General features: G+C 40.6%; 1 protein-coding gene across 12 annotated transcripts in view; it reads right to left on the bottom strand.

Annotated features, from left to right (window-relative positions):
- Positions 1–27,525, bottom strand: part of LOC121506892 (band 4.1-like protein 1) — a 164,019-nt gene that overhangs the window by 63,545 nt on the left and 72,949 nt on the right. For all 12 annotated transcript variants that reach the window (XM_041782895.1, XM_041782894.1, XM_041782899.1 and 9 more), the window contains exon 2: positions 1,511–1,645. In XM_041782895.1, the coding sequence (XP_041638829.1) occupies positions 1,511–1,549 (39 nt within the window). In that variant the 5' untranslated portion in view covers positions 1,550–1,645. The remainder of the gene's footprint in view (positions 1–1,510; positions 1,646–27,525) is intronic.

Here is a 27,525-nt window from a genome sequence, read left to right on the forward strand (position 1 = left end):
GAGCTGGGCTTGGCCCCTTAGTTCCAGTGAAAGGAACTATGAATGCTTCAGCACACTAAGAGATTTTGGACAATTCCATGCTCCCAACTTTGTGGGAACAGTTTGGGGATGGCCCCTTCCTGTTCCAACATGACTGTGCACCAGTGCATAAAGCAAGGTCCATAAAGACATGGATGAGAGAGTTTGGTGTGGATGAACTTGACTGGCCTGCACAGAGTCCTGACCTCAACCCGATAGAACACCTTTGGGATGAATTAGAGCTGAGACTGAGAGCTAGGCCTTCTCGTCCAACATGAGTGTGTGACCTCACAAATGCGCTTCTGGAAGAATGGTCAAAAATTCCCATAAACACACTCCTAAACCTTGTGGAAAGCCTTCCCAGAAGAGTTTAAGCTGTTAAAGCTGCAAAGGGTTGACTGACGTCATATCAAACCATATGGATTAAGAATGGGATGTCACTGAAGTTCATATGCGAGTCAAGGCAGGTGAGCGAATACCTTTTGGCAATATAGTGTATGTGTACTGATTTTCATGCATGTTGCTCTTATCTAGTCCCCTATGTCACAATTACAATTCCACCAAAACACAAAAAAATCCCCTTGGGAGCTATTGTCTGGAAGATTTTTGGGACTTTTTAGGCATGTCAAGTCCCAAAAACAAGCCACAAAGTGTCGGAAAAATAATATCTACGAATATGCACCGATACAATAGGGTCCTAGCACCAAGGTCAGTGCTCTGGTCCTAGATATGGACCTCCAACCAGACTGTTTATCATAAGGTGTGACCTAACCTAAGGTATAATGCAACAGCTGTTTTGGGAAAAAAATGTGGGATCATTCTCTCGCTATGGGCATTTACTGACCGTCATATGTGAAAGTCAACGACTGGTCGTTTTTTTATGTTGTAAGCAGGAAGCTTGGGCCTCCGTGTCATGGATTTTAGTGTTATTTTTTTACTCAGTATTCGAGGTTTTGTAAAATAAAATTAAGTACAATACTTCACTCAGAATATACTTAAATAAAAATAAAAAGTAGTGATTTTAAAAACTGCTCAAAAAAGTACAAGTACACAGAAAACTAGTCAGTAACAGTAATTTGAGTTAATGTAATCAGTTACTTTCCACACCTGCATAATAGTTAAATCTAGGATATTTGTGTGATCACCCTCCTCTACTCTCTTATTTATTCACAATAATTAAAAGTTTGAATTATTGGAGATGATTTTTTTTAATTTAGTGATGACATTTAGATGGACTACAACGGCTCAAGAGTTGTTATTTTTAACGAAGATGACCCAAGGAATTGTGGGTCATATTTTCTTCTCTCCATGGGTAAAGGATGATCAGTTGTATGCAGCTCTTAAGGAGATAATGAAGGAAGCAATGATGCTCCTCTCCATATCTTTCAGGGGATCTGGCATCTTGTCACGGCTGACATTAACATTAGTGACACATTAATGCAATTAGGAAAACCGCGAATGGATATTCAAACAGACCCAAGGACCTGTTTACCTGTCTGGCCATCTTGCTTTCCGAGGCGGAGTCTTGCATGCCTGCTGCCCCCTTCTGTCTGAGAAGACTCCACTCCTTCTTTCCTTACCGCCGACTCAGTGCCTTCCTCTGATGCTTCAGCAAAGTCACACCAGCCTGAGAAGAGACAAACAAAAGCAAAATGTATCAAACAACTTTCCAGCTGAGTACAGCCTCCTCTACAAAATACCATGTCAGAAGCATTAATGCATGCTTTCTTCCAGAATCAAAAGAGCCCAGATGACAGCAGGTGCTGCAACTTCAGAGCGTGTAAAATTCTGAACACGAATGCCTTCACCCCAAAACAATACAGGCACTGGCGCCAGGATCAAACCTTCATTATGAATTCTGAAAGCTGTAGCTTCTTGTTACAACACACTTTCCACAGACACAATTCACCTTGCAGTCAAGGACGTTTTCTTTAATTATAAAATCCCTCACTGAGCCAGATAATGATCATCTATTTAAGCAAGACGAGCTCCCGCTCTGAGATGACAAAAAATAGAGAGAGAGAATTAAGCAATGAGTGTGACTGCCAGCACTCTTGACTATCAACAGTGCATACCTGCAGCCACAAAGGCTTTAAATCAAACAACTGATAAGAGTGCTATCAGTCATCCTAGAGTGGATATGAATGCTTGTAATGCCCAAGTCTATATGGCTCCATTCACTGAAACTGCCTTAAATGCACAGTAGACACAGCCAAATAAGAGCTTATGTCACAGAGCTGTGTTTGCTTTTCCTCATAAAAATGATATGTAGGCATTTTAAAGTAAACCCCACAAAGACACAGGTGGGAAAAATTCACACTGTAACAGCAGCTTTTGGAGTTATGCACCTTTTTCATGTCTCCTTATTCTTGGAGGGAAGACTTCTGCATTGTTTTTTGTCTGTTTAGTTCACATTTTTCTAGAAATTATTTGTTTTTTCCCCTTCAGCTGCAGGTTCTGGGTGTGGGAGGACTGAACAATAACAACAGATGAAGTGAAAATAGAGTGCAGTCAGTTGTGTCAGTTTGGAGAGGTGTGTACTGTCTAAACAAAGACTCACAAAATAGATATTAAAACATTTGAGGGAAATTTATCAGGACTTTTCAATACAGGCAGAAGATAAATAGAGTGTGTAATTATTTCCTATTTTTCTCAGATTACTTATTTGGGTTGAAGCAGCAGAAAATGCTTCTGGGAAATAAAATTCATCTTCTTTGATAAATAACTTACAGTCTTATGTTTCGGTAAACGAGAGGATACAGTGATAAGACATGAACAAACAAAGAAAGAGGGTTGGGCATCCTGCCTGTGACTAAAGAGTAATTACAGATAAAAGGATTTATGACCTCTGCTTTTTAAGGCACTGAACAAACAAATGAAGCTCAGCGTTAGTTTATGCAGGACACAGTGGTCATACGCCCAGCCATGATGGCCAGCTGATCCCAATTATTACCTCCTCCCACAGCCAATCACAGTTCTTTCTCTCAACACAGCAGTGTATATACTCTTCACGAATCCCTGCTTGAATTAATGCTGATGCACCATGCTGCTTACCCTCCTCCACCCCAGCCTCCTCTTTCATAGCATAATGCTTGTTGCAGCTTTATATTGAAATTCATGCTACTGTAGTAATTGCTTTTGAACTAATGTTATCTCCTTAAAGCCTGTTGTATCATATTTGATACTTTTACTATACCTCTATCTAATCAATATGATCAATAAGTTTATAAAAAAAATCTGAATACAGTCTGATAAATGATAAAAATGCCCTAAAGTGGCTTATCAGTTACCAAAAACACCTAATGTATCAAATAAGATACAAAAAAAAGTTTAATTTTATGGAAATTTGGATTTTTTTGGATTTCAGTAGAAAGTGAAATACACATTTCAGTTCCAAAAAAATAGAATTTTCTGGCTATAATTTGTGTATTCAGGCTTCAAAGAGTTACTGTATACAGTATGCATTGTCATTAATGTGTCATCCATATTGGGGTCTCTATCTATGCACTCCCTGGAAAGCCAAAGCATGCTGTCTGACTAACAGGGAGCATCTTATGAGCAGAGCCTCGTCCACCATTAAAAAGTGTAAATCCATTTTGCAATAAAATGGTAAAATGTATGACAAGAGTGTTCCTGACTGAAAATATGTCTCTTGCAATATGTATAAGCAACAATTTAGAGGAATGAACAAAAGAACTAAAAGCAAAAAGAGCAATGTTGTGCTTCCTGTCTTTAACAGTTGGGGCTTTTCCACTACAGCTTTTGGCTGCACAAGCCAAACCAAGCTGTGATGATTTGCATTTCCATCACCAGTTTGGCTGCACCAAGCCGCACTAAAGCAGGCTTGCCCCACCTTCAAGTGCGCCATGCTGACGTTGAAGTGCTTTGCAGGGTCTTATTTGCTAGGGGGATTCACCCCCTCTGCTACTGATAACCCCTCCATGATAAATTTTCACCCCACAGGGAGACGGGGGGGATAAGTTTTATCCCTGCCTCTGCTCCAACTGTCCATAACTCTGTTACAGCAGTGTCAGCATTCACTGTATGACTTCAATATTAATGACACAAAGACCAAAACTTTTTTGTGCGATTGTGATTTTTGTGCTCATACTACAGTCAGATAGTTGCGCACGGCTTCTCACACTGACGAGTGAGATCAGGAAGGACCAGGCGCAGATCCAGGATTACACATTTTTCTGCACCTACTAATAACCAAAGTTTGACCCTTTCCCCTTTTTATAGACAAATTAATTCTAGACTTTTAAAAAATAAAATGCTGAAGATGTGTGAAACATTTCGCCCATGACGGAGTTTCTCTTTAATTCATTAACTGGCTCTAGTAAAGCATGCCGTTCTCACTGCCCAATCCAAAAATATGAGTGTGTTCATTTTCTGCTCTTGAGAGACCCACAAATCAATAATAATGAGACTGTTCTTGAACTTATATGCAGGAAAATTCTCTCCTTTTGATGAAAAGCGTGAATTATTGTTTGTTTACTGATTGCAGATAGAGGGAGAGGGAGGGAGACGGGGGAGAGAAAGCAGCTTGCAGCACTGTCGGTCTACAGTTTGATTTTTGCTTTAAAACGATGTGAAGTCAATCAGATCAGACAGAGTAGAGAGATCGAGGAGGGCTCAAATCACTGCATCATCAGCTTGGGTAGCTTGGTTGTGGTGGATTGTGGTGCTGCGCTGGGCTGCCGTGCCGAGTCAAGCCGAGCTGCACCATGTAATGGAAAAGCCCCAAATGTGCAACTGTTGAGAAATTTAGGATGCAAAGAAGTTACAAGAACCAAGAGGACCATAGAAACAGTTGAGGTAAAATTTGATTGTGTGTATATATGACTGCTGGTGCTATCATCAACAAACTGTAAATTGTCTGTATGTGGAGTATGCATATGTATTGTCATCACATCTAGGCCATAATTTAGTGGCTATATTGGAAAAGATATTTTATCACATGTTGGATTAGATGCATTTTTAATGTTTAAAACTTGGAGATTAAAGAGGTAAGAGAAACTTTCTTTAGCAGAAGATTAGTGTATTTATTAATTTATTTGCAGGCAAGGTTTGGCATAAACTGGTTTAGATGTTATTCTCCACCAAGCAAACCTGTGAAACTTGAGAAACCAACAACACTTTTTATGAAATCTAAACATGACGTCAGAATCTGATATCTGCAGGATGTCCTCTCAGATGCTTTTTTGTCTGACTTCTTGCTTGGTCTCTCTTCTCTTTTTCTCTCCTCAGCTACAGCTGTTAGCATCCTCATCTATCTTTATAGTCTCAGCCATAGTATCAAACAATAAAACAGAGCTGGATTCTTTATAGCTGAAGGCCGCGGTGTGAACTAGTGTCAAAATATGATACACACTTCTCACAAGAGAAAGAACGCCTTTTCCCACAGTTAGTTAGTAATGCGACTAGGACTTTCTCTTTTCAGGACTTTAATGATTAAATCCACTCCAGTAAACCTGATATTGAACATCTTTTAATCCATTTTAATCCAATTACAATAAGCCATCACTGCTAGCTCGAATGCTAACTGTCATATTGTTTGCCCTTTGTGAGGGTCTGTCAGCCAACGGCAGGCTGTTCCGTAATCACGTCATGCAGCCCCCTGTATTTTTGTTATTTCAATACTTAGCAATAAAACACAATAATCAGCAGAAAAACAACTTCAAGGTCACAGAGGTGCTGTACATTATGTTTGTATTTGTTGAGCCATGTTCTGAGTCAAATATAGGTCTAAAATAGTTTGCTAGTCTGCACAGTCAGTCCAGAAAGTTCACACTGTTAACAGATCAGTACTCAGTATCAGCCGAAACCCAACACCTTGGTATCAGAATCTGTATCGGGAACGAAAAACTGGTATCAGAACATCTCTATCGGAAACTATCACAAGATTACAGAAACGTATAATAGGCATTAGTATAATGGGATATTAAAGTACACTTAAAAACACACATTTAGGAGCAAAATCAAACTAAAGCAGAGAGTGAATGTATAGGAGTTTGTGAATATATTTACAGTGTGGGTGTGCAAGTGCTGTTTACACTCAAGAAGAGAAATATATCTACTTATAAAACTTATAAGTTAAAACTGCTCACATAATACAGGAGTAAAGATTTCCATCCCATTGTCCATGCATGACCAATTGCTACTATTGAACATTCAGATCTATAATTTTTTGATCCAGGATGTTTCTTCAGTCCAGCGATGAAAAAAGGTGCTCATGACCCTGGAACATGTTCTTCCGTGACCTCATATAAAAGAAGGACGAGGCGCATAATGTGTGAACATATCCTCAGTGGGACCTGCTCAGTACAGCATATAGGAATAATGCCTGTGTATGACGGAGTCCCCCAGACAATACTCCAGTACCTTGTATATAATCCATTCTCCATATGACCCTGGAGGTCTCTTTGCCCCACAAGCAGCAAATCACCTCCACATCTTTCACAAGGGGGGTTGTGGGTGATCATGGCTGACGACCGGGGCGGGAACACAACCGGTTCACACTGGTTCAGAGAGGAGACAACTCCCCTCCGACTCCCAACTAGAGAGGGTCTTGACATATTGCATGTGGTTAAAGGAGTGTGAAACCCTCCCCCCCTTGACTTACCCTCCCTCTCCTCCGCCTCGCTATCACAGGCGTCACATTACTTACAATCACAGTGATTTGACAGAAATGAATTCCCCTCCTTGGGGATGAAAGTGGAGTGTGGAGTGGTACGTCCACTCTGGGCCTCATTTTGCCCCTGCTGTCTCATCCAGCTGGGAACTGAGCTATAAGTTGCTAAATCAATTTTCCTCCACTGACTGAATGGTGGATATGACTGCCAGGTAAACTCCCTGATTGGAGAGGAAAACTCCATCAGGAACACCGTTTTGATGGTGAATGAAGCAAACGGTCATGATTCTCTGTTATTGCCTCCCGGACTGATTGCTTCAAGCTGAAAATAACGAGCATCTCCCCTGTGTACTGTACAGGTGCGCACTTTCTCATTCAGTCCAAGTGAAACAGAAGCTTGCGTCGCCCCTCACTTAACATCCATCTGGGCTACATGGCACAATGCATTCATCTACGGCCATATGTGTCCATATACCTGCCTGAGATGAGCTGTATTCATACAAACAATGACTGAAAAGAGCTCCAGTTTCTTTATTTCCTATCCCTACTGTGGCGTATTTGTCTTTTGTTCTGAATTCATCCATGAACTTTCTTACCGTACCCAAAAGAATAGTTTCTGTTGCTTTGAATGAGCCATAAAAGATCTGAATAATCATCCAATAATGAAAAAGCCCTAGGAGAACACGTGCACACGCATGCACACACACACGCAAGATTTTGAATACAAATCACATCATCCAAATTAAGTTTGTAGTAAATGGGGTCCCTTATTGAGACATCTTCTCATGAAATCAGATTAATTGCTAAATTAATACAGATTGATGTCATGGAGCGAGGCACTAGAGCTCTGCAAAAGCATTAATTTCCTGAGACAGACCATTACCCACAATCGCCTCTGTCGACCTGGTGATCTCTGCAGAGATGAAGAAAGCCCCTTACAGTGCAGGGATACACTTGTAGGTTTCCTTTGTGATACACATTGTGCAGTTCACAGACAATTTCTGCCTTTGATATTTGCCATCAGTGATAATGATTCATCACAGACAAAGGCACATTGTTTCCTCGGAGGGTTATGGAACGCCAGTCTTCCCTAACAAGTGTAGCCTTTTCCCCTGTTTCTCCTGCCTCGTCCTCTTTCCCTTCATTCTCATCAGAGGTAAGCTTTCATCTGAGGGAGGCAAGAGGAGGGAGAATGAGAGTGAGAGAGCACGCATGTCTGTAGAAGACTACTGGCTCAGCTCATGGATGCAGTTGCCATGGTAACAGCATAGAGTTCTGTTTTTTTTTTTTTTTTTTTACAAACCAGATCGTCTCTCTCCTCAGAGTGAAAGCGAAACACAGAGATGAAGCAAACAAGTACAAAAGATGAGAGGCAAAAAGATGAGGCGGCCAGAGAGACATCGGGATCAAGGATAAACTGGAAAGATAAGAAATGACGACAGGGAGGAAATAAGCTGTTGTGGCACTGCTCCTCAGAAAAAAAAAAAAAAGTAAAAAGTCACACAGCCAGCCCTCTGGTTAGCAGAGGAGAAGATGCACACAGCTGCTGCAAACAAGGCAGAGAAAGACTTTGAAGCAGGGATACAGGCTGCTGCTACAAACCGCCTCTTCTATCTACCAGCAAACATAACCTGCACCTCTCCGAGCCCTTACACTGCACAGTCATCACTACTTGGCAGATACACAACACTAATTCCATTGTAGAGCCCGTGGCTGTGCTCTCAGGTCTTAATCACGTTTATCCATTACCATGCTCTGAGCACTCAATGCAGCCAAGCAATCACAAAGAATCTGCACTATCAGAAAGATGAAGCACAACAGCGACTGCAGTGCATGTTTCACTAGAAAGAGGACTATTTGCATAAAAGTTCAAGTTTTGCAACACAGTTTAGAGAGCAATTACACAGGTCTGCAGAAATCATCCATCAGTCGTGACCATCGCACTAAATTTGTATGTTTCTCTTTTCAAAGAGGGTCAAGTAGCATGTCATGGTGGTGACTCAGGTTCTGAACTTTTGAGCCTGAATTTCTACCAGTCAGGCAGAGGAAACATTCTGGACAAGTGGCTAAAATGGTGTAAGAAAAGAGAGAGAAACAGCCAGGGTGAGACAGTGTGACAGGTAGTGTTATATAATGCAGATGTGAGTGATCCATAAGGATCGTCTGCAGTTGTTTATGTAGTACACAGGAGTCATTAACCCTCTGAGACTTACATCGTCATATGACAAGAAGTGAAACAGTGAAACAACAATTTATTAAAATTTGAATACCTTCTGATCCAATAATCATAGCCTCTTACTTTTTCCTCTAGAATCTAGCTATTATGCTGTTCCAATGACACTATCTATGCCTTTGAATCCCTTATGGGAGCTTTTAAAGCTGGGTAACTTCTTTCTTGGGTATTTAAAGATATTAATTCCACATAAGTAAATCCAATATTGGACATTTTTTGTATCCATTTTTAAACACTTTTCTAATAATTTCTGCCACTATCTTTGAATGGTAACCTCCATATTGTACTACACAATGCTTTGTGATAGATAGACAACCAATGGCAGGCTGTGTGGTCCACCTGCATGCTGTGCCAAACTGTGCAGCCATAACCCCACAAATCATGATGGAGACCGTCTGAATAGCTCATAATGGAGAGAGAGAAAGAGAGAGAGAGAGAGAGAGAGAGAGAAGTTGTGATGTGACCCTCTGTGTCACTGCAGACAGGAGCTTCTTTGAATAACGGCACAAATAGAGCCAATGTTTTTATAAAAAGGAAAACATTCTGAAGATTCTTTTTGTCACAGAATGACTAATTTTTCACTTTTCAGTCCACAAGAGATGGGAGAATACAGTTGTGCAAAAAAAGTCTTAGTCTTACAGTAATGTGTACCGTGTGTTACACATAAAGAGCCTTGAGTTTTAGGCCACTTTCACACTAGGGGCCCGGTCCCGGATCCGAGTGCACTTGAGCCCAAAGTCCGATTCGTTTTGGTAGTGTGAATGCAAACGAACTGCGTCCAGGCACTGGGCCCGGGCCCGCTTGGGGAGGTGGTCTCGGACGCGATTCAAGTGGACTCTGGCATGGTTCGGATGAGATGTGAATGCAACCACGCTCAGATATGGGACAGAGCGTCATGTCAGCTTTATGATGTCATCGTAAAAACTAAACTTCTTTCAACAGCGCAGCAACTTATTCACATTTTTCCTCAATAAAAAGCGGAAATCATCAGAATCCAGTCAATAAACGGTCTGTTGTGACTCACCTTACAGATGAACACAAGTTGGAGTCAGTGAGAGGAGGTGCAAAGGCAACAAAAGTCTCCTGTCACCTCAGAAACCGCTGTATCTGCACAGCACGAGCTCATTTAATCCTCTGAGCTGGACGTAGATTTGCAGATATGAAGAACGAAGTTGCTGGCATCCTAAAAAGTGATTTTAATCATCTATGGCTGCAGGATGGACTTTTTGCCGGGTCAAAACAAAAGCAGTCTTTGCTCAGGTCATGACCCTAAGGGTTGCCATGGTAGCTTCTTCTTCCTCCTCCTTCTTTGTGGGGTTGTAAACCAGCTACGTACATACCGCCACCTGTTGTTTCAGACCGAGTAAATAAGTGTACCTGGGCATGGTTTGATATTGCTAGTGTGAAAACAAGCCGGGGGGGGGGGGGGAGTTGCGCCGTGGCGCGGTTCAAAACTACTGGGCCTGATGTGAAAGCACCCTTAATTTCTGTTTCATTTTTTCTTTTGTCTTTGTAGTCTCATATTTTTTTATTCTAGTGACATTCCTGCAGTACACATATTTTTAAAGCACAGTCTTTAATAAAAGAATGTTTAAAGCTTGACTGTGCACCACAGGGTTGATAATTTTTCCAAACTTTCAAGACAAAAAGTCCAGGTGAGACAAAATGGTTTAAAAATAGCTTGAGGCTTGCAGGGTCAGGCAAGAAATTTGTAAAAGAAAAAGAGAATGTAAAGATGACATGCACACCTTGTAATAATCAGTAGGTTAATGTGCCGATAAAGAGAGGAGTATGATTTACAGTGTTCCCACACTGACACAATCACAGAAGCAGCTTCCTTTTTTCTGATCAACCGCTTTGTTTTTGCTAAACATTTAACCTCTCTTAACTTGCTCTGTAACTTGCTAAAACATTTCTATTTCATTTTCTAGAGTCAGGGAGGAGGGACCGATTTAAACTGTGTCAGTACAAACCCCAATTCCAAAAGAAGTTGGGACATGAAATGTGACATCATTTCACACAAAATGTGAAATGTGAATAAAAACAGAATACAGTACTTTGCAAATACTTTCAACCTATACAGCACAGAAACAAGAACAAGTCTTTTAATGTTCAAACAGATTTTTTTCTTCTTTTGAACATACATTCTTAATTCAATGCCTTTACCTCTGTGTTACATCACCTTTACTTTTAACAACACTGTAAGCATCTGAGGACACCAAGTACTGAAGTACTGAGAGTGGAATTCTTTCCCGTTAGACCTGAACCTTCTGTACAACTTAGGATGCAAAGCAGTGAAGGGTATGGTTGTTAAATTTTTTTGTGGTTCATGATGCACCATACATTCTCAATGGCAGACAGGTCTGGACTGCAAGCCTGCCAGTCTGGTACCTGCACTTTTTTACTATGAAGCCATGCTGTTGTAACTCATGCAGAATGTAGCTTGACATTGTCTCGCTGAAATCAACAGGATGTTCCTGGCAAAGATGTCATATGGATGGAAACATATGCTGCCCTAAAACCTGTGTACCTCTTACTATTAATGGTGCCTTCATAGATGTGCAAGCTAACAGTGGCATGGACACTAATACACTCCCACACCATCACAGATGCTGTCTTGAACTTTGCATCAGTAATAATAATCTGAATGGTCCTTTTCTTCTGTAGCTTGAAGGACTTAATGGCCATTATTTCCCCCAAAAAATTTGCTCAACAACTTTTCTACTTTAGGTCAGTTCATTTCAGATGAGCCAGGCTCAGAGCCAGGCCCAGACATTCGGCTTTAGCTCTGCATGGTACAGACTTTGCTTACATTTGTAAAAGCAGCATCATACTGTGTTAGATGACAATGTAAAACTGTGGTAAACTTTCCCCCATCCCAACTTTTTAGAACACCGTTGCAGGCATTAATTTCAGAATGTGCCTATGTTTCCAAAAAAACAAAGTTTCTGAGTAAAACATTAAATATCATGTCTTTGTGCTGTACTCTATGAATGTGGGTTGCAAAGGAATTGCAATTCACTGCATACTATTTTAATGACATGTTACATAATGTCCCAGCTTTTTTGGAATTGGGTTTGTAGCTTGAAACACTTTAGCACTTCAGTACAAATTGGAAATACCTCTAATCAGATTTTAATCTTGTTTCCGTCAGTGTGGTAGGGTCATATTCTATAAAGGATAAGATCACAGAAGTGTTAGCTTCTGATGATAAAAACCAAGAGGAAGTCATAAGCAGAGATCAGAGCTGTGGCAAATCTCATCTTTGGTATGTGGCAAATAAGACAAGACTTCACTTTCTATCACAGCATATTAAGTAGACAAGCAGCAGTCCCAACTGTTAAAAAAATGAAGCCAATACAGTGGTGACTGTGGCTCAGTAGGTACAGTCCAGTCAGTCATCTCCCCACTGGATGGTTGAAGGCTTGATCCCAAGCTCCTGCAGTCACAGTCATTGGGCGAGACACCTAACCCCAATTTACTCTCATAGTTTTGTCGGATGCATTTGAATGTGATTAGCCCGTAGTGATGGGTAGTTTTCATAGAAAACTCTGTCAGTGTGTGAATGTTGAGTGAGTGGTGTGAAAGTGAATGAATGTGTAGGTGTGACCTGCACTGTAAAAGTGTTTTGAGAAGTCAGATGACAAGAAAAGCAGCATACAAGCTCAAGTCCATTACAGTGCAAATGAATCTGCAGTTCACTAAGTGTCCACTTGAGGCAGGCTGCAGAAGCACCAGAACACCCACTGCATGTTTATATGTCAATTACAGTAGAAATTAGGCATTAAAGATGTTCTACTTTTTTCAGTTCCGATCTGATTCCAATACATGTACCGATTGATTCTGTTTTGTTGGTTTTTTCTTTAATCACAGGTGGTATTATGTGTAAAGTTACACAAAGCATTAGTAAACTTGAGGTCAGGATTTCTTATTCAAAGACCAAATAATATCTTAAAATCTATAAAACTTAATATTATTCACACTAAACTTATTTAAACTTTGTGCTGGCTTCACAAAGAAAAGAGTAGCTGAAAAAAAGGAATGTTTTTAAGTTGAATATTTGAAAATACAGTGCAATGTAAAAAGAAAAAATAGGAGCAAAAACTATAAACAACCAACAGCAGCACAGGGCTACTGCAGCAAACTGATTTCAAAAAGAAGTATATCACTGTATAAATAGCATTATGCAGAAGTATGATTTCAAAAAAACAAAAACCCTCTTCAGAAAGTAAAAAAGAAAAACAAAAAAAAGACAACGATTCAACTCTACTGCAGCAGGAAGTAACACAAAATTGACATAAATAGCAAGACACTTCCGAAAACATTTTCTGATGTGGATGTTCTGAATAAAAGCACTCAATAAATGCTACAACTACAGGCTTTTATTGTGAAGTATTTGTCAGAAGTACCACGTTTATCATCAATTCAATGTTAAACACCACAGCTCCCTTCTTTGAACTATAATGGAATTAAAGGTGCAGTGTGTCAAACTGACAAATACTTGACACCTAACCGATCTAGATTGTGATGCTCACTTCTGGGCACAGATGTTTAAAATTGTGATACGAGTCACTGCACCTCGTATTAAAGCTGTGGAGAGGCCAATAAAGTAGACTCCTTCTCCTCGCTGTTATACAGACATTAGACTTAGAAAGGAGGAAACACACTTTACATGATTACTGTGCTTTATTTTAATCACACAGATGCAAACAGCTGATGTTAGGGTTATCTGACTGGAGTCAGACTGAGTTGCTGTCTGACACAAAGCACTCTGCTGCTCTAGCGGTGGCATCCAGACATAAGAATTTGGATCTAAGTCATGGATTGGCACTGTCAGTTCAATCTCAGATATAAAGTGTAAATATCTGACCCAATACTGGATCAGATCAGTGTTAATTTTGTTGACTAAAACTATGACCAAAACTATTCATCGACAGCCTTTTTTTGGAGTGTGAGGACTTTAAATGGATTAAAACTGGACTAAAATGTTTTGAGTTTTTGTCGACTTAAACTAGACTCAAACTAAAAAGGATAGAAATTACTAAAATGTCACTAAAACTAAAATGCATTTGAGTTAAAGACTAAAACCAAGACTAAAACAAAAAATAGCTTCCAAAATTAACACTGGATCAGATCTGGCCCATCTCTAATAAGCCTTACATCTTGTTTCAAAAAATTATTTTAGTTGAAATAGTCTTTGAAGGCCCACACTGTGCAGGGGTTAATGTTTTTACAACTCATCTATTTTGGTTTCAAGGACATGTGTCATGTATAATTAGAGGCTGATATTACTGCAAGGCAGCACCATGTAACTGTTTGTCAGGAGGCTTAAGTCCAACCTCTGCTCCACCTCATTAACTGTTTCTAACAAAAGTTAGTTTGAGAGAGTGTTTTCAATACGCCGTTAGCTGCAGAACAATAACATCACTCAGACTTTGCCCAATACTTTAAACAGTATGGCTGTATAGTCAAACCCCAACTTCAGTAGGCTTTACTGAACCCCTCAACCCCTTCCTTTGGGAACGTAGCATTATTGTCTGACATATCTCCACCCCACTGATCCACGCTAAAATAAGTCAGTGACAACCCAGAGCCTCCCAGAGACAGAGGCATGGAGCGCTCAAGGACACCGCTGTCTCTACCAGCATCACACATATGATCTGTCACACACACTGACAACTACACAGTAACACTGATAGGAGCCACGCAGCATCGCCCACGGTACTGTTAAGGTTTGTTAAGAACTGCAGTGTTTTTCCACTCCCGTTGATATCTTTTATCCTTTTTCTTTTGCTAGCAGGAGTGTCTCCTCATTATTCTGCTGCTTTTCTAGGTGAGCCACGAGCAAGGAATGGTGGTAGAAGAGGCCTGAGTGGAAAGACTGAGGCTTAAGTAAAGTATAGCCACCGCACCTGCCTGACGCTAGAAGCTTTACATTCCTGCAGTGTGTCTGGAAAGCCCCCTAAGTAAAAGGAGAACATTTCCTCATCTCAGCTGAAAAGATATCTGAATGCAAAACAGCCAAAAAGGTGGCAGCTGGCTATGTAAGGAGGGATTAAAATTATGAGTACGGCTGCAGGTTGAGTATAAATTGCTGCAGACAACATCCAGTCACAGTGAATCTTATGGAAGCTGACCTTTTTCATGCTGTGCTGGGGACCACTGGTGCATGCACCAGGAGGGACATTTCACCACTGACAGGTCTGACCCTGAAGCTGCCATACGACGAGCGCCACAGGGACTACAAATGCAAAGTTTTTCATCTTTTTTCTCTTCTCTCTCACTGCTGATATTGTGATAAATGAGCAGAAGCAGCATAGCTAAAGGGAAAGAAGCAGTATGCTAGCATGAGAGTAGGGAAATGAGGACATGGGAGTGGGAGCGCATGGGTGGTTGTACAGGCATCATCAACCTCCAGGGCAAGGAGGCACATGCTGGCAAGAGAGAGCATGCTGGCTTGTAAGTTCACTGTCAAAGCTGGGCTAAGCTCTTCAAATGACACACAGATTTGAGCTACTTAAAGCATTATCCTTCAAATGCTTGCGTTTGTAATATTCACGTTTGTTCTGAGTGTTTGAGGCTACAATTGTTTTCCAAAACAAGTCTCCAACATCATGTCAGAGCGGTTATTATGTCACAGCGCAGGACAAAACTGTCTTTAGAAAAGAAAATGTATTATTTATAATAAAAAACACTAAGTTCTTGTCACCCAAACCCCATCAGATTCATAAAACATGTAGCATATGCTTTGATGTGGAGTCTTACTCTCTCAGATGGCAGCATATGAGCCTCCCGTTTTATCATTTTCTTTCTAAAGTGTTGTCACATTCTCTAACGCCACTGTGTAATTGTCTCAGTGTGAAGCCTCCACTGTGCACTTAATGAGAGACTGTCACAATGGTTGCACTTCCAAAACCAGATCTCCAGCACTATAATCTACGATTGTTTCCTGTAGTTTAGAACTGCAATTACAGCTGATTTTAAGCTTTGCTGAAGTGCTGATGACAAAAAACAACAAACAGGTCTGTGTGTTTTTGGTCATGCACACATTGCCACTTAAGAGCCTTGAATGAAAGTGTCTGACAAGCATTTTTGTGTTTACATTTGCAAAAGTATTGACTATCAGCAGGCTGCTGTGCATTATTTATTATACACAGAAATTCTGGATCTTAACCTCAGTTCACAAGTTCAAACCTTAAGCATAACCCAGATACTTCAGGGACCTAACAATTGGAAAATTCTCAAACAAGATGCTGTTTGTTCTCCAGTAGAAGAGGCAAGCACAGCTCTGCTGAAGATCGAGTCGTGGCATCAATAAAAACACATCTTGAATAGAGCATGAAAATTGAAGGTTGCCTCCGCATGACACAATTTACTCACCCTCATTTGTTCTTAGCCTTTGAAGAGGTACACAAACTCATAAACACACACGCTCCCTCCCCCGCAAGACTCTCACTTTCTCTTTGATTTCACTCCCTGCATTAGGTTTGGTTTCATTTATTTTTCTTTCAGTTTGTTTAAATACATTTCCCAGCCGTTATTTTAATACTTGTAATTTGTAATTTTGTTTTTCCTTCAGCTCTTATAAGTTCTAGGATTTTTAATGAGTTTTAATTATTTCTAAAGTCATAAATCAACAGTTTTCAGAGCAAACAACACCTTTGGGCATGTTTGTTGACAACCCAGGGAACCAGTTCAACCCCTTACAGGCAGGCAGGTCTATGTGATGGCAATGTGACATGTGCTTGTAATCTTGTGGTGTGCTTTATGGAAAAGACATTACAGTAATAAGTAGGATTTTTCCAAAACGGCCAAAAATAAAATGGTAGTTAACAAGGCAAAACTTGGTAATGAATCAAGAAACTGTGAAAAGTAGTTCTGTCAGAATGACTTTACAAGTCCTTTTCTAGTTTTTATTCCAGCCATGAAAGAGGAAAGAACAATAAAGTTTTGCAGGGATAATTTACACATTCTTAGCTGTGGGAAATTGGTGCACCTCGTATTAAATATTCAGGTCAGGTATGGGAGCATATGCTGGTTTAGCACCCCGTCAACCTTGGTACTGATTTGGCCTCCTGATGGCCATCGTCCATGCCCCATCTCTCCAGGTATCCTTCTCTACTATGCACACAGTCGCCCCCAGCATCTGGAGCAGCCCAGAGTCCTGGGCACCCAGTACGTGGTGAGCCAGATGAGACCCCAGAAAAGTTGTAGCTGTCATTGCTGTATCAAGCAGCTACCCTTCCCATCCCTGCTCTCCTGAGCACCGCAGATTAGACACACAGTCTTGCTGATACCCAAAAGTGGGCTGAAGAGAAGTTGTCACAAAGGAGTCTATCTGGCGCCTCCAGCCATCAGTCAACATCCAGGCCTTACAAGAGTGCAGTTAAAGACCAGGAGGACCAATGACCGAAAGACCCTGACTTGAGTCCAGATGTTCAGATACTGGGAACACCAGACTGTCTTGCTCAGCCAACCCATCGCCCCATGCCTGAGTCCAAGGCTGCAATTGTTTTCAGCCTTTCAGTCAGCAGATGGACGGATTGCACTGCCAAGGTAGGTGAACCTCTACAATTTCCACACGTTCATCCTTCACAGGCACAGATACGATGGCAGTATCCAAGGTGTCCCTGAATGCCTGGATCTTTTTTCTAGCCCAGGAGACGTGTATTCCCAATGCTACAGCTTTCTCGCTCAGCAAGTTTAGAGCTACTACAAGGACATCTACAGTCTGCGCAAAGATCTCATTATCATCAAATCATACTCAACAGTTCGCTTCCCACGTCACCCACCCCATTATCCAGTCCATACAGGTAGCTACTGAAGAGCATAGGGGCTAAGATGCACCCCTCACCCCAGAATCAACTGGGAAGAAGTCAGAGGTGGAGCCCCCACACTTCACAGCACTCTCTGTACCAAAATATAGGGCAGATATCAGCTGGATGAGCAAATGTGGGATCCCACGGAGCTCCAGAATTCCCCAGAGGGCATCAAATGCCTTACAGAAGTCAACATTGGCTGTAAGCAACCCTCTATTGAATTTCCAAAAGTAATCAGAAGACCTGCAGTGCCAGGATGCGGTCTACCTAGACCTCTTAGGTGCAAAGCTCTTCTGTTCAGGCCGCTGGTGTTGAAATAGTGGATCACAGATCCTCTTCAGCAGTATCGGTGCAAGGACCTAGCGCAGCACTGAGAGAAGCGTAGTACCTCTGTAGATGTTACACTTTGATACATCACCCTATCCCTTCCAGTCCGGGACAACAATGCACCTCTTCCAGTCAGTAAGGATGATGCCTGTTGTTTATACAGAGCAAATGAGAGCATGCAACCACAGAAGTTTATTTAGATAGTAAAAAATTTGTCAACTCTAGCTGCTACTGACAGAGGCATTTAGATGTATAAAACTGGCTGCTAATGCTGCAGGGCAATTATCCTCCTCCCCTGCTCAAAACAGCTGCTCCCAAACTTTAGCAATCCCATTAGCTAAAATTAGTAATCCAATTTTTAAATCAGTGTTGGAATCTCCCAAGGTAAAATCTGGTTGGCTAGCTTTATAAGGTTAGATAATATCACATTATGATGTGTCAACCACTATAGGCTAAGGTATCTAAAATGTCATCATGATGTAAAATAAAACATATATAACATTGGCAGACATCCATAGGATGTAATGTTTAGCCTAATTATAACATGATTTTTAAGACTTAGAGCAATCCTCTTTCCCCATTCTGTCTTTTACTGAGGACAAGTTTACAGATCAAATCAAATATATAAAAAACTAGTCAAATGATAGGAAATTTTCAGTTGCTTCAAAAAGGGAGGGAGTGCAAAATATTTTGTCTAACTTAGTACCAGTGATCATGGAGGCCAGGGCCTGACAAAGAGTCAGTTCTTAACATAACACAAGCTCAACTCAGCTTTTACCAGTTCCTTTAAAAATGTATCACTGTCTCCTCTAAATAATAGATACATTATTAATAGTGGTATTTTTGGATAAGGCTATTTATATAATTAAAAAATGAATAACTTTCATCCCTAACTGCACTATACAATATGCTTTAATCCCTTAGGACAGTATAACGGTTATCTAGAATCATGTTTCCAGGGAAGAGGAGATGTTTTTGCCAAGGCTGTGTACTACTCCATTAGGGCCGATGTAAACCAAGTTCACAAAGATTTACTCTTTATGTGTGTGCCTAACTGTCTGCCAGAGTGAAGCCATGAAAGAAAAGTGACTTGAAAGACATCTATAGGCTCGCCAGCCATTGTGAGCAGCCAGTTAGGTCGATGGCTCTGTGGGCTATATCAGAGTCAGGACATAAAACCATTGACAGACCAGCCACCAGAGCATCAGGTGGGCCATTCAAAAATTGGGCCAGATAAAAGCAAAATATACATGTTTTATAACCTCAGGTGCCACTAAAACAAAAATAACCAGTCTCTTTTTAGCAGAGTGACCATGCATGTCTGCAGCCTGCTGTTTGATGTAACATTGGATTTCTAAGACTTCTATGCCAGCAAAGTTCTTTTGTACCTTTTGTCCTTTCTGTGTGAGTTTGGGGCATTTGGATAAACAATGGATGGAAGCAAAATTGACAAAAAAAAAAAAGAGAATAAAGCGTTACTAAGATGCTTGAAAGTAGATAAAGAAATGCTGAAATGCCTTGAGATAATCGCAGATATTTTTCACAACATAAATTCAGTATCAGCTGATCTTTAAGCCTTTTGAGACTGGAGGTGGTTGACTGTTAGAAGCAGCCCATTACACCAGAGACACCAGTTAGACTGTTTTAAAGATTTGCCAGAGAATAAAGGATAGGAGAAGTAACTTTCAGTTTGAGTGAGCAATGCATAGCATTAGAATCTTCACTTTGTGAAAAGGCAGAGATTGATTTGGGAAAAATCAGCATTTCTTTTAAACACCAGTTTAACTTGTATTAAATATTCTCTGAGGGGGAATTATGCTTATTAAAGAGGGTTTTATAATACCCACCATAGACACACATTTTAGGTCTAAGATGCCAGAAAGACTGTTTCATATATCTACGGAATGGATATATTTCATGTACATCTGGGAAACACGAAAAAAGTTCTTGGAAGTTGACTGGACAACCATTCTGTCTGTGACATTCATGACAGGCCAATCAGAGCTTCAAGACGATATGAGGTAGCAGGCATGCGCAGCTCCAATGCTAACCTGAGCTAACAGGCTTCTGCTACTGTAGTTAACAGCAAAAAATGTTGGTGGCTAAAATTCACCCATCAGAAGAAGTACAAAAACAACTCCACTGCCAAGAGAAGCTTTGGTATGTCTCTTTGCTCTTGTTTTAATAAAGAAATGTGGTCGAGGTCTGATGAAACTGCCACTTATCTACAGCTACATCTGAGCTAACAGCTACCATGGCAATAGAACGCCCATAAACCTCCTGGCCAGTGACTTGATCCAGCATGTAGTGGAAGCGTGCAAGGAGCTTTTCAAAACAAAAGCATTCTGTACGAATGATGAATTTCTCCAAAGAAATGCCAAAGCGGACTTTTACCTTGAAAATCATAACCCAGAAGCGTACTTGTACTGTGTTTATATTTCCTGTGACATATTGTACTGCTGTGGAGACAGAAACTCCCCCAAATAGAAGTTTAGAGCAGTGGTTCACAACTGGTTGAGTCACAGGACCCACCATCAACTCCTCAAGGAGAATTGCAACCCAATTTTTGCAGATTTTTTTGATCATTCAGAAGTATTTAATAAAAAACAGTTGAGCTTGGGCCTAAGATGGTACAAAAGGTGTAACAAAACTATGAAACAGGACAAAACATGCATGTTTTATTGAGTCTCATAGATATTTTGGTGCATTTTTTTTCCCAGGCACACATCTGTGACCCACTGAAAAGGGCGTCACATCTGTGACCCACTGAAAAGGGCGTCACGACCTATTTTTGGGTCCCCACCTACCAGTCGAGAACCACTGGTTTTGAAAACAACTTTATTAAACAGACACATTTTAGCTCCTGGCCTTCATCAGGGCCGTCAAGAAATAGATTTCAAACATATTCCACTAATGTGGACAGACATGCTTGCTAAAACAAGATAGATGTGGCTCTTTATGAAATATTTTCCTGTCTATTTCAGTCGATAACTGCTCAGGGTGGGCGTAAAAATAGGCAAGACCTCAATTTTCAACGTGCTTATCAGGCACATGAGACACACTCTCATACTGCCAGTCTGACACATACAACAGCCAAACATAGAAACAGTACAGGCGGAGGAGCGTTCTGGCCGAGTGATGTCACACTACCAGTGTAGACCAAAACATGACAATTGGACTTCAAATCTACTCAAAATGCAGATATCTTATGATTTTTTTTTTTCAAAATACTTAAAAGAGATGCAAATATACATCAAATAAGATGAACTTTCCAGGTTTCTATTGAATATCTCTCCTTATCTTAAGGAAGATCATTGTCTACTAACATAGTTGCAAATGCATTTAATGTTAGCTGAACATATCCAAACATTGCTGTTTAAAACAAATATTTCCTACTTTAAAAAATGTGTTTTTGTTGTAATCTGAGAAACACTGTCATTTGGAATCCACTTTACAAATATAAAAACAACTCAAGCTTCCTTCATTATTCTACCAATGTTCAACTTTTTTACAATGAATGTCAACCAGTCATATCACTGATTGAATGGATGGGTCAAAAAAAATGTTAACCAACTGCATTTAAAGTAGTTTGAAAATCCAAAAGCAGCTTTTATGCATTTATAGTAGACAAATAAGTATCATCATAGGATTAAACAATTAAGAGATGAACTTCCATTGGGGAACATTTTAACCATGAATCAACAAAGTGATATGACAAGAAGCAAGAAATATTAATACTGCTTGTGTGCCTCTTCAATGAATGTGTTTGCCCACAAGAATAAATTGTCAAAGACTACAGATCTTATTATGATATAACAGTAAAGTACAGTTATGATTCTGGGTAAGTTTATTAAAAATGTTTGGTGCTATTTCTCTACAAGTCTGTCCTTGGAGACACCTTTACTACTCGGTGACCTGATCTGACCATTCCTCTAACAGAATGAAAAGTTAGTACAGCTGTTTTTTGTTTTTTTTTCATGTAAGAATACTTTAGAAACATGTTCAACTCTATCTCTCTTTAGTTTGGTTTAGGTAAGCTTGTAGTAATCCAGTTATCACTGAGAAATTATTATTTACTCGACTCTTTTACATAACAAATCTGTTCCTGGAAATCTCAACAGCATGACAGAAAAAATGCAAAGGTTTTGTCTTTGCACCTTTTGAGTCCATATTAACAGAGAGATCAACACCTGAACTGTTGTGAAAGCCATCCCTTCCAAGCGGGAAGTTGCAAGTCTTGCCTCATGACCCTGTTTCAAGCACTGACACAAAGCCTGCTTTGTTTCCAGCGGTTAGCTGGGCTGGTGCAAAGCTCACATTGGGTTTCCCTTTTGCTGGAAAACTGATCTTTCCACAGTGTTGCTTTATTTGTACTCCACTTTAATTGATAGCCTTATTTTTATCCATGTTTCCGAGGAAAAACAACATTCTAGTCTTTTGTGATGTTTCTCTTTCATGTTCCCTGGATTGTCCGACTTTTTTCTTCTACTTAAGATGGATATATCATAGAGACTTTTCTCGTTTAAGATTAGTATGTGAACTGTATCTGTCTGACACAAAGTGTCAATGAAGCTTTGTGTCAAACTGCATATGCATAATATTATGCTAATGGTCACACTCAACTGCGTTCTGCAAGCGCACGCCCTTGTAGCAGAGTTCATCAGACAGAGCCGTCCTCTGTGGGAATAAATCCAGAGAGAACAACACAGCCACAGGCCGGATATCTAGGAAGGACACAACTAACTGCCTGCCACTGATCTGCCATTTATATACACAACAGTCTCCTCTGAAGTGAGTATTCCAATTTCCTTTCACCCTTAGAAGTCATGGAGAAGGCAATACATCAGCAAGAAAACGGTGGGTGTCAGGGAGCCCTCACAGCAAGACTCATCTTCACAGGTTGCTTTGAGTTATTGTCACACTCTCTTTCTGTATTTATCTCAGGGGATAAAGGTGGATCTCTTGGTAGTACACGGGACGTAAAGGGAAGAATCCCATAAGCAAGCCTTGAGCAAAGGACCCCACTGAATTTGGGATCAGTGCAGAATTTCTTGGAATATGTCAAAGCAACAAAAAGCCGACAGGAAGTAATAATGATTCTCACTGGGAAGCTGAATTCATTCTCTAGAAATCCTTCTGAGATAACTGTATGCGGGCAGAAAGGTGAAACATATGAACAGAAGCCGTGCTGCTAACAGCACGCAGGAAGCATTGGCGTAATCAGACTTCACAAAAACCTCTTCAGAATGACTCTGCATTGTGCTCCAATGGGAAAAATTAAGAAAACTAAGAGAGTTGATGGTCCCAGGCTATTTTGGCACAAATGGGCCGCCTGCTAGCTCCCGACAGCACTCTGTGCCAGCTGAACACATCCTGCTGCTGCACAGCTAGCCAGAGCAGCACTCAGCCGCTGTTAGCTAATGGACTGCTTAAAGTGAGAGGAGGCCGAGTGACTGTGGGCCCCGTGCATCAGCATGGCAGGCATGCTGCAGGTGCAGAGCATCGTCACACAAAGAAGCAGCAGTTAGAGTGCATGAGTCAGTGTGAGTGTTCTTCTGCTTGCCTACGTTCCTCCTTACTTTGTTTCCACTCACACACACATACACAGCCAAAGCTTTTCCATCATCCGAGGAGAGCTGTGCACGCTCCAAAATATTTTGGCAATGGGCCCATTCACATTCTCCATGCCAGGATACAGAGAATGAAGCTGTAGCATGGCTATCTAAGGCTCTTCCACATGCATGCAAAATACCGCAGTGCTCCAGCAGTGTGAAGAGAGGACACGGTGAAGGAGAGAGAGGAGGGCACGTGTGTGGTGTCTGTAACAAATTACCAAACGGATCTTCAATCAAAAAAATATTTCACACAAAACAATATGGCAACAGAGCCCGCAGCATCACCCACTGTCCCTATCATGGCCCATTTGAAGCTCGTTCCGGTGCCCATGGGAGAAGGTGGCACAAGGCCATACCATATGGTATTATATGTGTCGGGCTGCAGCTCTCTGCAGGAGGTCTGAGCTGTGAAAAAAGAATCCTGTTTATTGGACAAATGTCTCTCTGATCATGGAGGTTTTCTTCATTGCTTGGCCGGAGCCTCTTTACCACAAAACATCTTTGCCAGCCCACAGAAGCTTAAAAGACTGGCTGGTTGGTGATCTTACATCAGATGAAGGCATTTAGTCTAAAGAGAGGCATGTTCAAGGAAGGAACATTTGATCTTCTCTCTTTTTCCCTATCTCTTTCTGTTTTCTCCCCTGATGCCCTTTGTGATCTGATAGGCATGGAATAATAAGCAGTTAGTGTGCTATCTGCTAACAGCTCCATTACAGTGCACAAAATAAAGTCGCATAGATCTTAGCAGGTGCAGCCCAGCAGCAGATCTCTGTAATAACAGTTGAAATTGTCACAGTGACGTGTAATTATCACGTACTGAGGCTGAGACTGGCTTTAAACATCATCAGAATGTCAGGCTGTAATATAAGCTTCAGAATGCTTTTGCATTTATATGGAGCTTATATTGATAAGGCTGTAGCTGGGGGGAACCTGCAATTTTCTCTCTGACAGACAATAAATAACAAGAAAAAGAAGATGTGTGTTTTCTCTGTCTTACATTCTGGGATAAAACTAACAAGGAAAGAAGCTGCTATAGGCTTTGATATATTTAAACCAAATACTACTGTGAGTGCAAAACAGTACAAATGGGCCGAATATAAAATCAGGTTTTCAGGCACGGATGTGACACTTTCAGGTTTCTTTCTCTCCAGAGAAATCTAAATGTCAGCAGACAAACAGAGAATGCAACGCAGATTTGACTAGGGAATCACAGTGAATATGTTTACTAAAAATAAATGGTTTTAAAAAGAGTGGAAAGAAAATAGAAAGAGATAAGGGTAAGTAAAGCCAAATTTTAATATTTTATGAAGCAAGCTGGGCGGGTAGAGAGAGCTTTTGTTTGTGTTCTTTAAAAGTAAACTTTAGCAGGATGCCCAGTGATCTGTAAAATCCCCACAGACTCTTGCTGTGCTCTAAAGATAAGATATATAAAGTTTACAGTGAGCTGCTTTTAATTCTAGTGAAGCATCAGCCATGTCAACATACCCATTCTCCACCTGTTCTATAAGTCATTTCTAAGTCAAACAAGGGTCAATTAGCTGTTTTTTCTGACAAGTGTAGAGTAAGTAATAAGTATTTGCCTGTAGTTATAGCTCAGAGTAAAACACCAACTTACTGAACAATAATTCAGAGTGAAACCCATGCTGACTTACAGCTGAATCACAGCTGAAGTGCTCCTCTCAGAAATATTTTACTTTTATTATAATTCTGCCAAATGAAATACACAGTCTTGTCAGAAATCAGATCACAGTTGGATTTTTCTGACTGACAGTTTTTCCAACTGTGCTGTAAACAATGGATGTTTCCAAATCAGTCAGGAATCCATTCACTTCAGAATAACAACAAATTAATTATGTCATGAACCTACAGGGTGACAAAAAGAAAGAAAACATATTTCATATCAAAATATTTCCCTGATTTTCTCTTTCCTCTGTAGTAACATAACATTTTCTGAGCTAATCGTTGTGGCAGATGGTAAATCGATGTCAGTCCTTTTATCGGTATGACCACATTCTGACCTGACACACCAGATAGACTGCTTCATATTTCTATTGCATAGGATATGCATTCACTGGCCACTTTATTAGGTACACCTTGTTAGTAATAGGCTGAAGCCCCTTTTGTCTTCAGAACTGCCAGAATTCTTCATGGCATAGTTTCAACAGCATGTTGGAAACATTCTTCAGAGATTTTGGTCCATATTGACCATATTGCAACACGCAGTGGCTGCAGATTTTTCAGCTGCACATCCATGATGCAAATCTTTCATTCCACCACATCCCAAAGGTGCTCTATTGGATTTAGATAGGGTGACTCTTGAGGCTATGGAGTACAGTGAACTCATTTTCATGTTCAAGAAACCAGTTTGAGATCATTTGTGACATGGTGCATTGTCATGCAGGTGGTCACAACTACCAAAAATCTGTCTTTAATTTCTTGTATTGTTGTTTCTCTTGCCCCTCTCCTCTTCTTGCTTTTCTCCACCCCTACCACTCCTCCTGTCACCACTATTACAGGGCTAAATACTGCTAATGCTATGCTCACGGTGATTAACGCTGGTCCAGACCTGCCCTCTTTGTAAAGTGTCTTGAGATAACTTTGGTTTTCAATTGACCCAATACAAAGACTGATTGAATGACAACAACACGTCAACATCAGTGAAACTGATGCCACAACTAGCTTAATTTTTCAGTCATGGTAGCGGGTAAAAAGGATCAGAGTGATTTGTAACACACAACAGCTCAGATTGAGTTTTCTGCAGGTTTCACTTTGACTCTTAAAGAGCGGAGCCAGGTCTACTTAAGTGACCAGACAGTACCGCCTCCTCCTCATGTCAGAGCAGTGTGTCAGTGTTCACAATTAGCATCAACTGCAGCAGAGCCATCAGGTAAATCTGATTTTTCCTCTCCAGGTTTGATTAACATTAAGTGACTGTGCTCACTTTGCAGAGCATCTTTGTTGCTGTGTCTGAGGCTTTAAGAGAAGCTATATTGGATGAATTGACCCTGTTTGACTTAAGCAATTTTCATCTCCATTACAAGACTGAAACAACAGTTCGTGTTGACAAATGGCGCACGTTTCCAAGGTGACTCAAAGAAGTGAGTTATGGTTGCTCACAGAAGCAGCTGTAAAGCTAAGTTTGTTTAATGATAAAAAATATTATTTCTTACATGTTCCTCACAATCCATGTCCCCAGTTTTGATGTTGTTTAAATGCTTTAACTGTGGCACAATCAGGGGCTTTCAGTTGCGGTTTAACACGACTCTGAATAAAATAAAACTTAAAATCACGTATTCAGTCATGAGTTTCAGCACTGAGAGCTAAATGCAAAGATACTTGAACATCAATCTGATCACCAGCACAGACATGAGTTTAGAAAAGCCTTGATTATACTCCAGCAGCACTTTAGCTATGTTGTAGTGGCATAAGCATGTGTGAGCTTTCCATACCTCTGCAGTGTGTCTGCATCCCTCTGCAATACTGTGCTCAGACGCTACTCCACAGTGGGATTTTTATGCCAGTTCCCAGTCCTGCAGCCATGTTTCTGGCTTGTTTGTGTGCAAGAAACTGAGCTTTTTGTGTTGGCATAGGAGCTGGTAAATTCTGAGCAGCAGCTGATACAATTATAGGAAAGAAGGAAAGGAAGGAAAAAGGGGAGATGAAAAGTACAGCTGCTGAATCAGCTGAGGCGGAGGATGTAGAATGAATTGCACTCATTAGGAAAGACATGGATGACAAAATGCACATCGGATATTTTTTGGTGTCAGCAAATAGATTTGACTAGTTGTATCTTCATCTGCAAGCATTTATCCAGAGGTGGAAAATGTACATAAAGATGTACTCAAGTACAGTTACTCTGGTTAAAATTCACTGAAGCAG

The sequence above is a fragment of the Cheilinus undulatus genome, linkage group 3, assembly GCF_018320785.1.
Source record: "Cheilinus undulatus linkage group 3, ASM1832078v1, whole genome shotgun sequence".
NCBI classification, from domain to species: domain Eukaryota; kingdom Metazoa; phylum Chordata; class Actinopteri; order Labriformes; family Labridae; genus Cheilinus; species Cheilinus undulatus.